A 14,239-nucleotide genomic window follows, 5' to 3' on the forward strand; every position below is an offset into this window, starting at 1 on the left:
TAGCAAAAAAAAATTGTACCGTTTTTTTTTTTTAATCTAGGTATTCAAAATTTTGACTACACAATTTTTCCTAACAACATCAACATAATTTCACAACAGTTTACAAATTTTCAATCTTTCAGTTAGGTCAAGATATTTTTACAATAAATTAATATTTTAATGTTATTAAGGTAAGTAAATATTAATAAATAAGCAAATACAGAAGCTACATTTATAATTTATTTGGTAGGCTAATAATTATGTTTGTCAAAATTGTAATAGTAATATACTGTTAGTATCGTTAAACTAAAGATACCCTAAAAATACCTTGTATTGACACTTAAAGTGTAAAAATATTCAAACAATAATACAAGTATTTAAAAAAAAAAAAAATTTTAAACAATCTTAATTTTGTTTTAATGTAGTTGAAAATTAAAAATATTTAGCCAAATGAGATATCAGTGTAGTGGTCATAAATACAGTACAGTTTATATGGACGTTGAAGACAGGATAATAAGTTATTCAATAAATAAACAACTGAATTACAGTTGATTAATAATAAATTATAATGAGACTTTTTTAAATAAAATTAAACAAAATATAAAGAGATTGGAGATGATACTACGATGTTTAACAGCAGGTAAACAGAAATACTGGGTGGCGTTTATACTGTTAGTCTGATACAGAATATTCTTCCAGGGGTTTTGCACAAAATCCAATTAACTTCAACAACAAATATTCAAATATAGTGTCAAAAATCCGTCATGGATTGCAGTGTCCATGGAGAAATATATGATATGTCCATTTAATCTTCCTCTGGTCACATTCTAGCTGAAAAAACAACAAATGGTTAAATAATATTAATAATAATTATAATATAAAACCAATTTTAAATGAATTACTAATGTTAACGTTTGTTAATTGTGAAGTTAAAATTAAATATAACGAAAATTGATAATGACATTTTTTTATACCATTCAACTTAAATTATCTATCAATTACACTTGGAAGAGTGATTTCATGAATAGACTATATTTGTGACCGGTATATAACAAGTGGACCTAGTTTGTTATCTCATACCAATGAAACGTAAGATCTACAAGTAAATGCAATTTTTCTTGTACAAAAACTAACAATGTTAGAAAATAGTAAATTAAATTATTAAAAAGAAAGATAATTTACATTTGATTTCTTTTTTTTTAAATACCCTATATTAGGGTGTTTTAGATTGATATTAAACTAATTTTGTATCAATATTTGTATTAATACTACAAATCTAGAATGTTTTCCTTACCTAGTCTATTTAGACAAATGATAAAACAATTATTTCTTCCAGTTAGTGTCGAAGGAGAACTGTTCAACCAGAATCTTTGACTTATCTTAAAACTGAAAGATATATTATTAATAAATAAGTTAAAAGTTGAAATGTTAATTATTAAAATAATAGAGATTAAATCAATTAAAACAATTTTACAAAAAATAACTCCATACCTGTTACCACACTTAATCAGACTAGAGATAGTTTCAGGAATCGAACTGCTCTAATGAATAAGCATACCGATAAGCTTTTTATGACTTCAGACAACTACCATCATACTGTAAAACATAATTTACTTGTATTAATAGTTTTATTTAAATAGGATGTAATAATATTGTCACACAAATTAGAACAATATAGTGTATGTATGAACTTTGTCGCTAGGTACTATAATTAATAAATATATTATGTTATTCATATTAAATATTGCAAGTTTATATTATGTGAAAATAAGAGTTTTGAATTATGAATTAAAAAAGAATTCTAATAAAAATATTCATTTAATATTAATAAGAAACGAAAGTAAATTTTATTTACCAATAATTATCGTTGTCGTCATATGAACTAGTTGGTTTTTTGTCATTATAAATGTATCGTAAAAATGTGTACTATTTAAGAAAATATAATATATTTTAACACGGTTATTTTTTTTTATCATTTGAATTATTGCCGTTTAGTTCTAGAGATAACAGTTAACTCTGATAAACGTTAGTTATATTTTAGTTACTTTTATTCTAATAGAATTGGCAGACTGATAGAATGTGATTTTATATTTTGGTGTTTCTGGGTTGGTCACGCTGATAAAATAAAAATTGTGTTATCTTTTGGAAGAACTCTTATCTCTTATCATTTTTTGGAAGAACTGCCCTGTACACTTCTTGACCACCGGGCACCGACTATTCCGTGAATTCTATGATTGTATAATGAAAATATATTATATATTATTGTCAGTATTTGTATGTCTTAGATTTGGAACTCGTTTGGTGTACAAACAGGGAAATTACAAATTACTAATTAAATATAGTTGTCGCTAGTACTGTATTGTGGGCCGAATGAGTTAATTTCTATAATGGGCCGAACACTGTCCATTCCGCAACTAAATCCAACTCTACACAAAAGTTTTTGACTAACTACTGATAAATTTAAAGACAGAATCGGGTTATTGTACATAATGAATTTAATATATTAAATTCATTAATTACGTTTTATAGTGTATTCTTTATTATCAATTGCACATTTTAATTTACAGTATATCTTTCTTTTAATTATTGGTTAAAAACCTTTGGCAAGGGCAACAAAGGGCATTGTAAGGGTTATATTTAATTAGTTGACATACATAATTGAATACAGTAGGCTATACATTTGAAATAGAAAAGTTATACAAAAAAGATAGAAGAATTTTATAAACAATTTTTTTTATGAATAATAAGTATAAATCTGATTGTAATATATAATTTAGAATGTAGGTGATTGATTCAAATTAAGTCCCAAGGGTTTCAGATAGATTTTTGAATATATATATTGTTGTTAATCCGTTGTGACTGGTATTATAAACAATTTTGAGGTTTTGTATGACACTGAGAGACGAGAGTCACTTAAAATGGACAATAACTTACAATATAAAAGTTGGTTTTTAATTACGATTAATATGTGAAAACACTCAAATTTGTATTATAAAAAAGTAATAATATTGAATAGTTTGGTTCCTAAACCAGTGTTTAAATTTTAAATCAACGGTATAGAGTATAGATTATACCTTTTTTTAATGACATTATTAAGTGGTAAATTAAAAACATTTATATTGTGCTGTTAAATTTCTTGACTTTTGGATATCTGCTTTTGTTTATCAAAAGTGATACAAACCATGAAATTATTTCTTGTTACTTTTCATCTTCTACATCAATGTTATGTATCAAACATTTGTTCAACACCCCTCTAAACATTTTTTGTAGAATCGTCTCTGATATAATTCAATTTGTATTTTGTATTTGTATTGACTTTTGGCTTCAGTGTTTGTACAAATAAGTAAATATTAACTAGGCACTATATCGCAACATAATGGATTAAGGGATACCAGAAAGGACCATGGCCCGCTCACCCAGGGCTCACAACATCATGGGATCTTTCAAGATTGAAAAAAGACAATTAACATAATTAACAACATTAAAATGTAGCTTTATCCCATTTAGTGATTAGATAGTGTAATTATTTTTTAAATATTCTGTCGAGGTTAGAGCAAACAAATTTTAAGCATAATATATATATTTGAGATTTTTAAAATCATTCATAAATAATTATTACATTTTTAGTACTTAGGAAATATCATTAACGGCCGTTTATAGTAGTTTGGGTAAAATTTAAGTACAGTTTAGCCTATAATTTTATTACTGGTTAGGAATATAAATATTTGGTTTTTTTTTTTGTCAAAACAGATAATTTTAATAATATTATTAATTTCTGAAAATAAAATGATTTTATTAGTCGTTTGCGTGTTACAATGTACGTGGCGGTGGCAATCACGTTGTATATGATTATGTATTTACTATTTATAATAATAATTCTATCAAAATTAAAATGAGAAATCTTACAGAATCTAAAATATATAGATTATAGAGAATTTTTATAGGTTATTATATCTACATATAATCTAATTTCTAAAACAAAAATTGTTGTAAACAAAACTGAATCACCGACGTACAATTAAAATATTATTAAATTGTTAATATTTTTAAATTTATTATTATAATATTCATTATTGAAAATAATAAGTATCAGTAAAATGTTATCATTTCTACAATCATTTATTTTGTAAATAACAAATTATTATAAAGAATATGCGTGTCCATGGAGATTCATTTTAATTTTATATTATGTTGTCTTTTGTAAAACTTACAAAATGTTACTTGGTATTGTTTTTTTTAACGCTCATACCAATTTTAATGGTGACCCCCCCCCCTAACAACCTAACGGGAGCCCCACTCCTCCATAAATCCGACCCTGTGTTAAAATGTTAACAATACAAAATGCATAAATCACATTAAACCTACTAAAATTTGGTTAGGTCAGTCCTTGAATATGCTTTTATTTTGAATTATAACATAGTCTCCTTAGCAATCTGTAAAATCGATCCAGAAACTATTCCTATATTTTTTACTTTTTAAAGTTTTAAGAAAATAAAGCCAATTGTTGAATCGTCTATAAAATACTATGTTGACAGAATTTAAATGATATATTTTTAAATATATCATATAAATAAATAACTATATCATAAATTATATAAATATAAGACTGTTCTGAAAAATGATGATTGGATTCATTTATTGTACTAAATATTAGTTTACGATTTTATACGCAATTTTACGTTTCTACACAACGACAAATTTATCTCGGTCCAGTAAACCGAATTATAACTCGTGTAATTCAATTCAAAATGTTGGCTTATTGAGTGCTCTCAATAAGCACTTTTAACTTAGCTTATTTATTATTTACATTTTTTATTTATAGTCTTCTATTAACTCTACAAGTTTTTTATACTTATTTTATTTTTCTCTACAATTTTAGTTGTAATTGGTAAATCATTTGTCAAGTTTATTTCATATTGTTGTACATATTTAAATAAATTATTGTAAAACTTGTTGTAAACAAATTGTAAATTGCCTCATTAGCGTAAATTTATTACTATTATAAATACATTATTGTTAAGGACAATTTTATCATTCGGTGGTTAAAATGTCGTTTATGTAATCTCGGTTTAAGATTAATCGGAGATTAAAAAAATTCTGAATTTATCAGTCAAATTTAATCCTAGCTTAAGTAAAGTGGGTTTTACAAACAGAAGGTTTATTTATTAATAATTATTAATTAAAGTATGTTACAACGTTAAAATAAAAATGTTGTTAACTTTATATTGGTAAATATCATCTGCTAGCGGTGCTTAATTAGACATACTTCCCAATGTTGGATTTTAATTTTTAATTTATGTATGCATTTTTCGACAAATTTTCTAGGTTTTTTAGGAAGTCAATTTGCAATTTTCTCTTTTGAAGATCTCCAAAATTATTTTTTTGAAAATTCAATGATAATTTATTCCCGAATTGCATTTGAATTTATTTTAGGCATAACATTTTAAATAAAAAATTGAAAATATTGGTTTATAATATAATCTAAAAAATAAACTTCCGCGTCACTATTATGGTCGCTACTACTGCTACTAATCTAATTATTTCAGTCATCTAGAATTAAATATGCATACAATTTATATCAAACGTGTAGGTAATACAATATTTATAATTTAAGCATCCGTTTTGAATTGAATTGGTAGTTACATTGAAATAACTACCTACAATGTAACTGTTAATTCTATGTTTTGTTACATGCAATCATAAAGTATACCTCATCACTATAATTCGATAAAAGGTTTTAAGTGTGTAAAAGCAAGCAAATAACTAATAATAATATAGGAATATTATATTATAAAACAATAGATAGTAGATATTTCAGTAAAATTAAATATTACTTGATAATATTGATACTAATCTCAATTCTCAGTTTAAAGTTTTTAACTAACTATAATATGCTAACTAACTGTGATTAATATTCAGCTAAAATTTAACCGAAAGAGTCAAATAGATAAAGTCAATTTTTTAGTTTAACAAAGATTAACATTAAATAAAGTGTAAATTATTTTAACAAGCAGTTGATAAAATGACCTTAAGTATACTATATTTGTATCGATAAAGTAACGGAGTGAATAATTATTACAATTTTACAGTTTATCAATTTATTATTTATAGTTTTATATAAATTAGTTGTTGAGTCATGTCAGTGTAAATGGAATTTAAGGTCCATATAATGTTTATCAATGTAAATGTCCTTTAAAATAGCGAAATCATAACATTAAGATTTTTTGATAAGTCATGTCGATGTAACTGGAATTCGAGGTAAATGTAATTCGAAGCAATAATTAAAAATGGAACTTCGATGTAACTGTAAATCGTGGCATAAAAAAAATTAACGAAAACTTATTTTCGTTGTAAATGTACTCGTGTCAATTGTCGTCGAAGCAATTGTCATTCGTAACAAAAATGTCGGAGTAACATAACATCGTAGCACGCAACATTCGTGGTAACTGTGTTACCCCATTTAATCAATGCTCCAGGTTAGCGACCGGTAGGCGGTTACGGTTATCTGCTAACATTAATAGCAGCTTCTAAATAACCTAAAAGTTTAGTTTTAACAATTCAAACTATAAAAATCGTAAACATTTAAGTATTTAACATTAATTGATATATATATATTATTTTTATTTTAGCTGGTTATCATTACTAACTAATTACTATACTATATATTATTTATTTATTAAATTTTGAGTAATTACTAATTTTATTAAAAATTATAGTTTAATGTGTAGTGTGTAAAAGTGGTATAATACGCTATACTTTATTAAACATTCAAATATATGTAATAAAATAATGAAGTATTAAAATTCTTATTGAAAATTTATATTTTTTTAGCATCATAAATTATATTATAGTTTTGTTTTTTAATACTTATTAAACTTTACCGAAACTGTGTCAAAATGATAAATATTCAGGATAAAAAGAGTGAAGAATTTCCAATATCAGAGGAAGAAAATGACAAACTTACAATTACGCCACTGTAAGAATCAACATTTTAGTCCTACAGTAATATTCAATATGTTTAACTACACCTATAATACTATGTTGAAAAAACATTTTTGGTTAGCAATTTTAGTTGTTAATTATAACTTTGCCTTAAAATTATAAGTGTTTTTTGATTAACATAATATTTAAAAATAGGAATGTCAGTAAAATAAAACTTGAAAAAAGTTAGCACATGGGATTTTGGCATTTTAGAGGTGGTGTGTATTAGGATTTTATCAAGAGAATGAACAAAAAATGCATTCTGTGACTTGCTAAAAAAAACTTTGTAAATTTAAAAGTTTGTTTCCATAGAATAGTTGAATAATAAAACATTATTTTATTATTGTTGTACTTTTTTAGTGGTGCTGGACAAGAGGTTGGTCGATCTTGTATAGTCATGGAGTTTAAAGGGAAAAAAATAATGGTGAGGCAAATAAATTAATGATTGATTTTGTATTTTTTACTACCCACTCTTTAAAAACAAGTTATTTTTTTTAATAGATGGACTGTGGTATCCATCCAGGCCTCCAAGGCTTAGATGCTTTACCTTTTGTTGATCTTATTGAAGCTAATGAAATTGATTTACTTCTTATAACTCAGTAAGTTTATATGTTATTAGGTGTGTATTAAACTTATGTGTACTATTAAATAATATTTAATTTTCTAGTTTTCACTTGGATCACAGTGGAGCGCTGCCATGGTTTCTATTAAAGACTAAATTTAAGGGAAAATGTTATATGACACACGCTACCAAAGCCATTTATCGATGGCTTCTTTCGGATTATATCAAAGTCAGGTAAATCATAATTTAATATATTTTTAATGTAGTAAAAGCTAGTGGCTAATATGATTTGATTCAATTGTGGAACCATTGGCGATTCCTTCCCTCTCGTTAATACAAGGTGGATTGACGCCTGATTTGGACGCCAATATAAATTCTTTTATTTTTATTAGTAATTAATTTTCACATGTTTGCATAGCGATGTGTTAATTTACAAATATATATACAATTATTGCTTGCATTACAATCTTATGGGATAAGATTTATGGATATATTTACTGAAAGAAGTGTATACAAGAGTGTTCTCTCATTGGTTCTGTGTATATAAAAGAGATATATATTTTTTTATTAATCACTAATTTAATGCTGATAGTAACTTTTATTATTTAATTTTTAAATTATAGTGTATTAACTATTATTTAGCAACATAGGAACTGAGCAAATGCTTTATACTGAAGCTGATTTAGAAAAAAGCATGGACCGCATTGAAACTATTAACTTCCATGAAGAAAAAGATGTCGGGGGAATTCGTTTTTGTGCCTACAATGCAGGTCATGTGTTAGGTGCTGCAATGTTTATGATTGAAATTGCTGGTGTGAAAGTTTTGTACACTGGAGATTTTTCAAGACAAGAGGATCGACACTTAATGGCCGCTGAAATCCCACCTACAAGACCAGAAATATTAATTACTGTGAGTTATACATTTTCTGATGCATTTAATGTATTTTCATACCAAAGGAATGTTTTGTACTAAAATCGAGAGTGAAGAATGTTCTGTTAATAAAAATGTAATATTGCTTGAACTGTATTCAAATGAAAATTGTATTACTGTTATGCAACATAATTCTCCTGGTTCCTGATTTTTCAATTCTTGGAGAAACTTTTAATATTGTTTATTTTTAGGAATCTACATATGGTACACATATTCATGAAAACCGTGAAGAACGAGAACAGCGATTTACTATGCTCGTACATGATATTGTTAATAGAGGAGGAAGATGTTTAATACCAGTTTTTGCATTAGGAAGAGCACAAGAACTTTTGTTAATTTTAGGTATTTATTACACTTAACAAATTCTGCATAGGAAAAAACACGTAAAATGTATCCACTGGTTTCTAAGCACCTTGTTTATTGTTTTTAATTTTAGATGAATATTGGGGTCTTCATCCAGAACTGCATGATATTCCTATTTATTATGCATCATCTCTGGCTAAGAAATGTATGTCTGTGTATCAGACTTACATTAACGCAATGAATGATCGCATCAAAAGACAAATAGCTGTTAACAACCCTTTTGTGTTTAAACATATCACTAATTTGAAAGTATGTATGCAGATATGGTATACTAAAGATATCTGCCGGAAATTTTTCCGGTGACCCTATTAAATGACCTGATATCTTGAAAACACAAATGATTTTGGTATTCCTGAATTATTATTTTTTTTATCATTCCAAATTCTTAGTACTTGAAGTATTGATGGGTTTCATTCCACGGTCAACAAACTTAAGAGTTAAACCTTAAAACTAAAAATAGTAAAAACCATAACCAAAAAAGCTGATAGCCTGAGTTGCCTAAACTTCAATAAATAAACAAATGTAGTCAGTTTTTATAGAAAAATGTAACAGTTAAATTATGAAGGTAATGCAATTTTCATCCCATAAAAGGTGAAACTTTATAGCTTGTGTACTAGTATAATTTTCATAATTAAAATAAACGATTTTTTTGTATTTATTTCAAATCATTTAAGTCAATTTAATTTAACATTTTTAGATGTTTAACAGTGTCTTTAAAATTAAAGCAAAACAAATTATTAACTAATCGTTAGTTGTATGTTGGTCTAAACAACTGCAACATCAAAACATTAAAAAAAAAAAAAAATTAATCAGTTAACAACTAATTGGTGCTACTAATGACTGGTTACTAAATTGAATTTTTATGGTTATTTATTTTTAGAGTATCGATCATTTTGAAGATATAGGTCCATGTGTTGTGATGGCATCACCGGGTATGATGCAGAGTGGTTTATCTAGAGAGCTCTTTGAAATGTGGTGTACTGATAGTAAAAATGGTGTTATTATTGCTGGTAATGTCAAAACTAAGAATTAAATATAAAATGAAAATAATATAATATTGAATTTTAGGTTACGTAGTGCAAGGGACACTAGCCAAAACTATTCTGTCTGATCCTGAAGATATAATGACAATGACTGGGCAAAAATTACCATTAAAAATGTCAGTTGATTATATTTCTTTTTCAGCTCATACAGATTATCAACAAACACGAGAGTTTTTAAATATTTTAAAACCCCCACACATTGTAAGTATTAATTTAGAAAATATCATTAAATTACTTTCAAGGAAAATTTTAAAATGCAATTTTGTTGTTTATGTTAAATATTATTTCTAAAACTGTTCAACGCCTTAATTTTGTCCTAAATAAAATATGTTAAGGCGGGCCACACTTATGCGGCTTTTGCCACCCGGCATGGCCGCGCGTAACGGAGTATCTTTCTACATAGACGGAGCATACATGCTGCGGCTTTTAGTAAATTTACTGTACTAAATATTTTGATCATCAAATAATCTGACACATCAGTCTGGTTAAAAATGTCGTTGGAGGAAAATACTATTCTTTCAATCTCGCATAAATGTGCACTAGGGCTATGATCTCGTGAATAACACAAAAAAAAATATTTAAAAAAAAAATTACATTTTGAAAATAAATTTCACCGTGATGTGGTAACACTAAATTTGATATATAGGATGATCAATTAACGATAATCATTTTAAAGAAAATGAGTGTCACACATTAATCGATCACTCTGCATAATTACAACCGCCCGGCGTTTTCACCGCCCGTCTACACTATCTCGGCATGGTCAAATCAGCACAGGCCGCCTGGCTATTCTTTGAACTAGACTGCTTACCTACCCAATCGCCAATTTTGCCGTGCGGCTCTGGAAATGCCGCGGTAAAATAATTTTGTGACGCCATTATTAGGCATATGTGTGGACCTGCTTTAAAACTACTACATAAATCATTGTTTTGAATGTGTACATTATTAGCCATACCTTTATGGCAAATGCTTTGATAGTCTATTGATAGTTATTAAATATTTGGACACTCAAATAATTATGTATTCAGTTATATAATAAGCCAATAAAAAAAATTGGGTATTAGATAAATATTGGTATGTTCTTTTATCTGTGTGTAATCATAACCTCTATTATTAATATTTATTTAGGTTTTAGTACATGGTGAACAAAATGAAATGCAAAGATTAAAATCAGCTTTAGTTAGAGAATATGAAGAAAATGCAGAAGATATTAAAGTCTATAACCCCAGGAATACAGTTGGAGTAGATTTTTATTTCACTGGTGAAAAAACGGCAAAAGTGTGTAATTATAATTTAATTTTAATATATTTTTTATTTTAACTGTTATGTAAAAATATATTTTAAATTGTTTAACTATATTTAATGTTCATTATTTAGGTAATGGGAACTTTAGCTGTTGACAAACCAGTAGAAAATAAAATTTTAAGTGGTGTTTTATTAAAAAGAAATTTTAGTTACCATATATTTGCAGCTGAAGATATACCAAGTATGATAATTTATATATAAGCCTGTGAAAATGACAGTGGTGTTAGTCACATAAATGTTGTTTTGAGAAATTGAAGGGTTTGCGTTTTGTATTGCACACAAACACATTGACTAACAAAATTTTCTCTCCCGGACAAAGGCTCAACTTGACTTATTCTACTGACTAAATGACTTTAGAGTATACTGATATTCCCTAGCGATATTACAGATTTTTTTAAAAATTTTACTTACGTCACTTTTATTCTCACCGGCTAATATTCAATAAAGAAAATAAATGTTTAAAAATCTTATATATAAATATTGATTAATTTTAGGATATTCGGACATGTTATTAAGTGAAATCCAACAAAAACAAGTTCATAGGTTTACAGGATCATTTACTGTATTGCAAAACATGTTGTCACATTTAACTGGATGCATTCCTGAAGTAATATATCCCAATAAAAAATTAAGAGTATTGAACTCTGTGGACATATCAGTAGATAAAAATTTTGCAACTCTGGAATGGATTACTACACCTGAAAATGACATGTATGCTGATATAGCTGTTCAAGTATTAATGAAAATCCAAACAATGAATCATGGTGATATGAAAAATATTACATCAGTTCCATTTACAGAGTATGACCATATGCATTTTAAGGTAAATTATCACAATTCTAAAACTTATCATGATAACGTTATGATAGACATTGATTGGGGGATATATGAATAAACGATATTGTGTAAAAATATATCTTCTAAAATTTCATTATTTTTGATTATAAAACTCCTTATTTATTTATTCTAATATTATTTTATGTATTCATCGTACATACATTTATTAAATAATATAATTATATCCTTGTCATTATAAGTTTTAAAAACACACACTGAAATTACTTTTAGAATATATAATACTGAATAAAAAGTAATAATATAAAAATGAATAACTTGAATTAACTTAAATAAGTGTAAAAAAAAATGTTTGGGGTAAATAGTTAAAAAATAATAATTATACAAATTTAAAGAAAATAATTACACTTTATTTAATACCTAAGAGCTAATATAATAAAACAAAAAACATGTTTTAGTCTGCCTGCTCTTGAATAATGATTATTTCCGATCTATAATCTCCTTGTGGCCAAATGTTTTGTAATATATGGCTTCAATCAGTGTATTAGCAACATTCACCTAGTTAGTTATTTTGGATAAATTTAACGATTCATTTAGTTGTGTTCGTTATTATAAACAGTAAATATATTTCAACAAATATAATTTGACAGAACATATTATATACAATTATATTTATTTATATATTATATAAAAAAGCAACTGCTAGATCATGCCACTTTCGCTTTGCTATTTTGTGTCGTTTTTGAGCTGGGGACAAATGCTTAAGCATGTTCCATGCTAAAACATCTTGAATAATATTTTACTATTACTATCAGTTTTTTATAATTTATTTTTATAATTGTTTCAGGAATGTTTAATTGAAATTTTACAAGAAATGTTTGGTGAAGAATCGGTTCCTAAAATATTTAGAGGTGAAAAATTGTTTGTAGCTGTTGATGGAAAGAAGGCAAATATTAATTTGAAAACTTTGGTATGATAGTTTTAACACTTTCATTGTTCGTTAAGTAAAAAAGAAATAAAATTTGCTTACTACAAAAAAACTATGTACTTCACATATTTTGCTCAAGTTTTGTAGAATGATTATTTTATTTTCTATGGTTTTTTTTTATTATAGGAGGTCACTTGTGAAGATGAAAGTTTGCAAAGAATGGTTCAAGCTGCTGTATCTAAACTACACACTACAGTAACACCTTTAAATAAATTTTAAATATAATAAATAAAAACAAAATTTGAAAAGATGCAACTTTGTTTTGTATGTATATTTTTTTAAAATAAACTAAATGTAAATAACATAATTTGTTTTTTTTTATTACATTATACATTATTAACCATATTAATAAAGTGTCATAGTCAAAATAAAATATTTTTATTTTGTTGAATATGTTATTTAATAGCTATTACTTTTCATTTTAACATAAAATAATTCTTTTCTTCTAGTGAAAATGAAAACTATATGACATTAATCCATTCTATTTTATGTTTTAGTTTTCATGTTCATCCGCAATTTTACCCTAAAATTCATTAGCAGTGTTTACTCTGTGTGAAAATTAAATTGGTAATAATACATACAATTTGGGGTACAGTTGTCAGGTGATATTGATACTGCGTCACCAATGTTTAAAAAGTGTTTAAATCTCATAATTCATAACGTAATATGGTAGATCTAAACTCTAAATACAGTAGTAATTGTGTGACTAATTAACCTGGTGTCTGCTACTATGCAACGGTAAAATCTAAAATAATTTTGAAATCAGAATGAAGACGTTTACATGTTCTATGTGTACACTATTTGATGATACCAGATTGATAATTGGTAGGTGAAAGTCTAATGGTTTAAAATACGAGGAGCAGCATCGCCATTCCTTTTCAACTCTTTTTTATAAGAATTGTAGTATTCCTAAACAAAAATTAGTCAAAATGTGTCTAATAGTACTAAAAGACACATTGGAAATAATTCAACACCATTTATATTCTTAATAATTTATCATAATAATAAATATGTATTCATATACATATTGTATATTTATTTATAACCTTATTTTCAAATACATTTTGATTGTTCATACATAAATTTATAATATTTATATAATCATACGACATAAAATAATATTTTATTTATTTAATAACAACAGCAGCTCGGAAGCTGCCATTATCTAAGATCTAAAACCATAGACCTTTTACTCTTTTACTGAGTAAGAGGTCCAAGTCTATAACCGTTGATGTTATCATATGTTAGATAACATTTGTATCTAATCAGTGATTTTAATTATAATATTATCA

At 26.2% G+C, this 14,239-nt stretch overlaps 1 protein-coding gene and 1 long non-coding RNA gene across 4 annotated transcripts; one reads left to right on the top strand and one right to left on the bottom strand.

The window, feature by feature from the left end:
* LOC126835356 (uncharacterized) lies at positions 1–2,158 on the bottom strand. The gene is made up of 4 exons (XR_007685193.1): positions 1,835–2,158; positions 1,471–1,575; positions 1,274–1,365; positions 1–810 (listed from the first exon to the last, which is right to left on the bottom strand). It is a non-coding gene; the product is annotated as an uncharacterized LOC126835356 (long non-coding RNA).
* Positions 2,159–6,644: 4,486 nt separating this feature from the next.
* LOC126836058 (cleavage and polyadenylation specificity factor 73) lies at positions 6,645–13,254 on the top strand. 3 transcript variants are annotated; one of them, XR_007685268.1, is made up of 14 exons: positions 6,645–6,955; positions 7,321–7,384; positions 7,462–7,559; positions 7,628–7,756; positions 8,165–8,432; positions 8,645–8,795; positions 8,890–9,065; positions 9,697–9,826; positions 9,885–10,060; positions 10,988–11,137; positions 11,237–11,345; positions 11,659–11,987; positions 12,807–13,003; positions 13,074–13,254. XR_007685268.1 is itself a non-coding variant. In XM_050569041.1 (14 exons), exons 1-14 carry the CDS (start codon positions 6,876–6,878, stop codon positions 13,164–13,166), a joined length of 2,076 nt encoding a protein of 691 aa, XP_050424998.1. In that variant the 5' UTR covers positions 6,645–6,875; the 3' UTR covers positions 13,167–13,254. The 3 variants fall into 3 exon arrangements, 2 of the variants coding, with proteins under 2 accessions (XP_050424998.1, XP_050424999.1); XM_050569041.1 differs by having other exon boundaries at positions 12,807–12,929; XM_050569042.1 differs by lacking the exons at positions 6,645–6,955; positions 7,321–7,384; positions 7,462–7,559 and having other exon boundaries at positions 7,634–7,756; positions 8,146–8,432; positions 12,807–12,929.
* Positions 13,255–14,239: the final 985 nt, after the last annotated feature.

The sequence above is a fragment of the Adelges cooleyi genome, unplaced genomic scaffold (genome assembly GCF_023614345.1).
Source record: "Adelges cooleyi isolate 19-005CV unplaced genomic scaffold, UGA_ACOO_1.1 ACOO_flye_CR_arks_rails_tigmint_CR_PRNA_23, whole genome shotgun sequence".
NCBI lineage: Eukaryota > Metazoa > Arthropoda > Insecta > Hemiptera > Adelgidae > Adelges > Adelges cooleyi.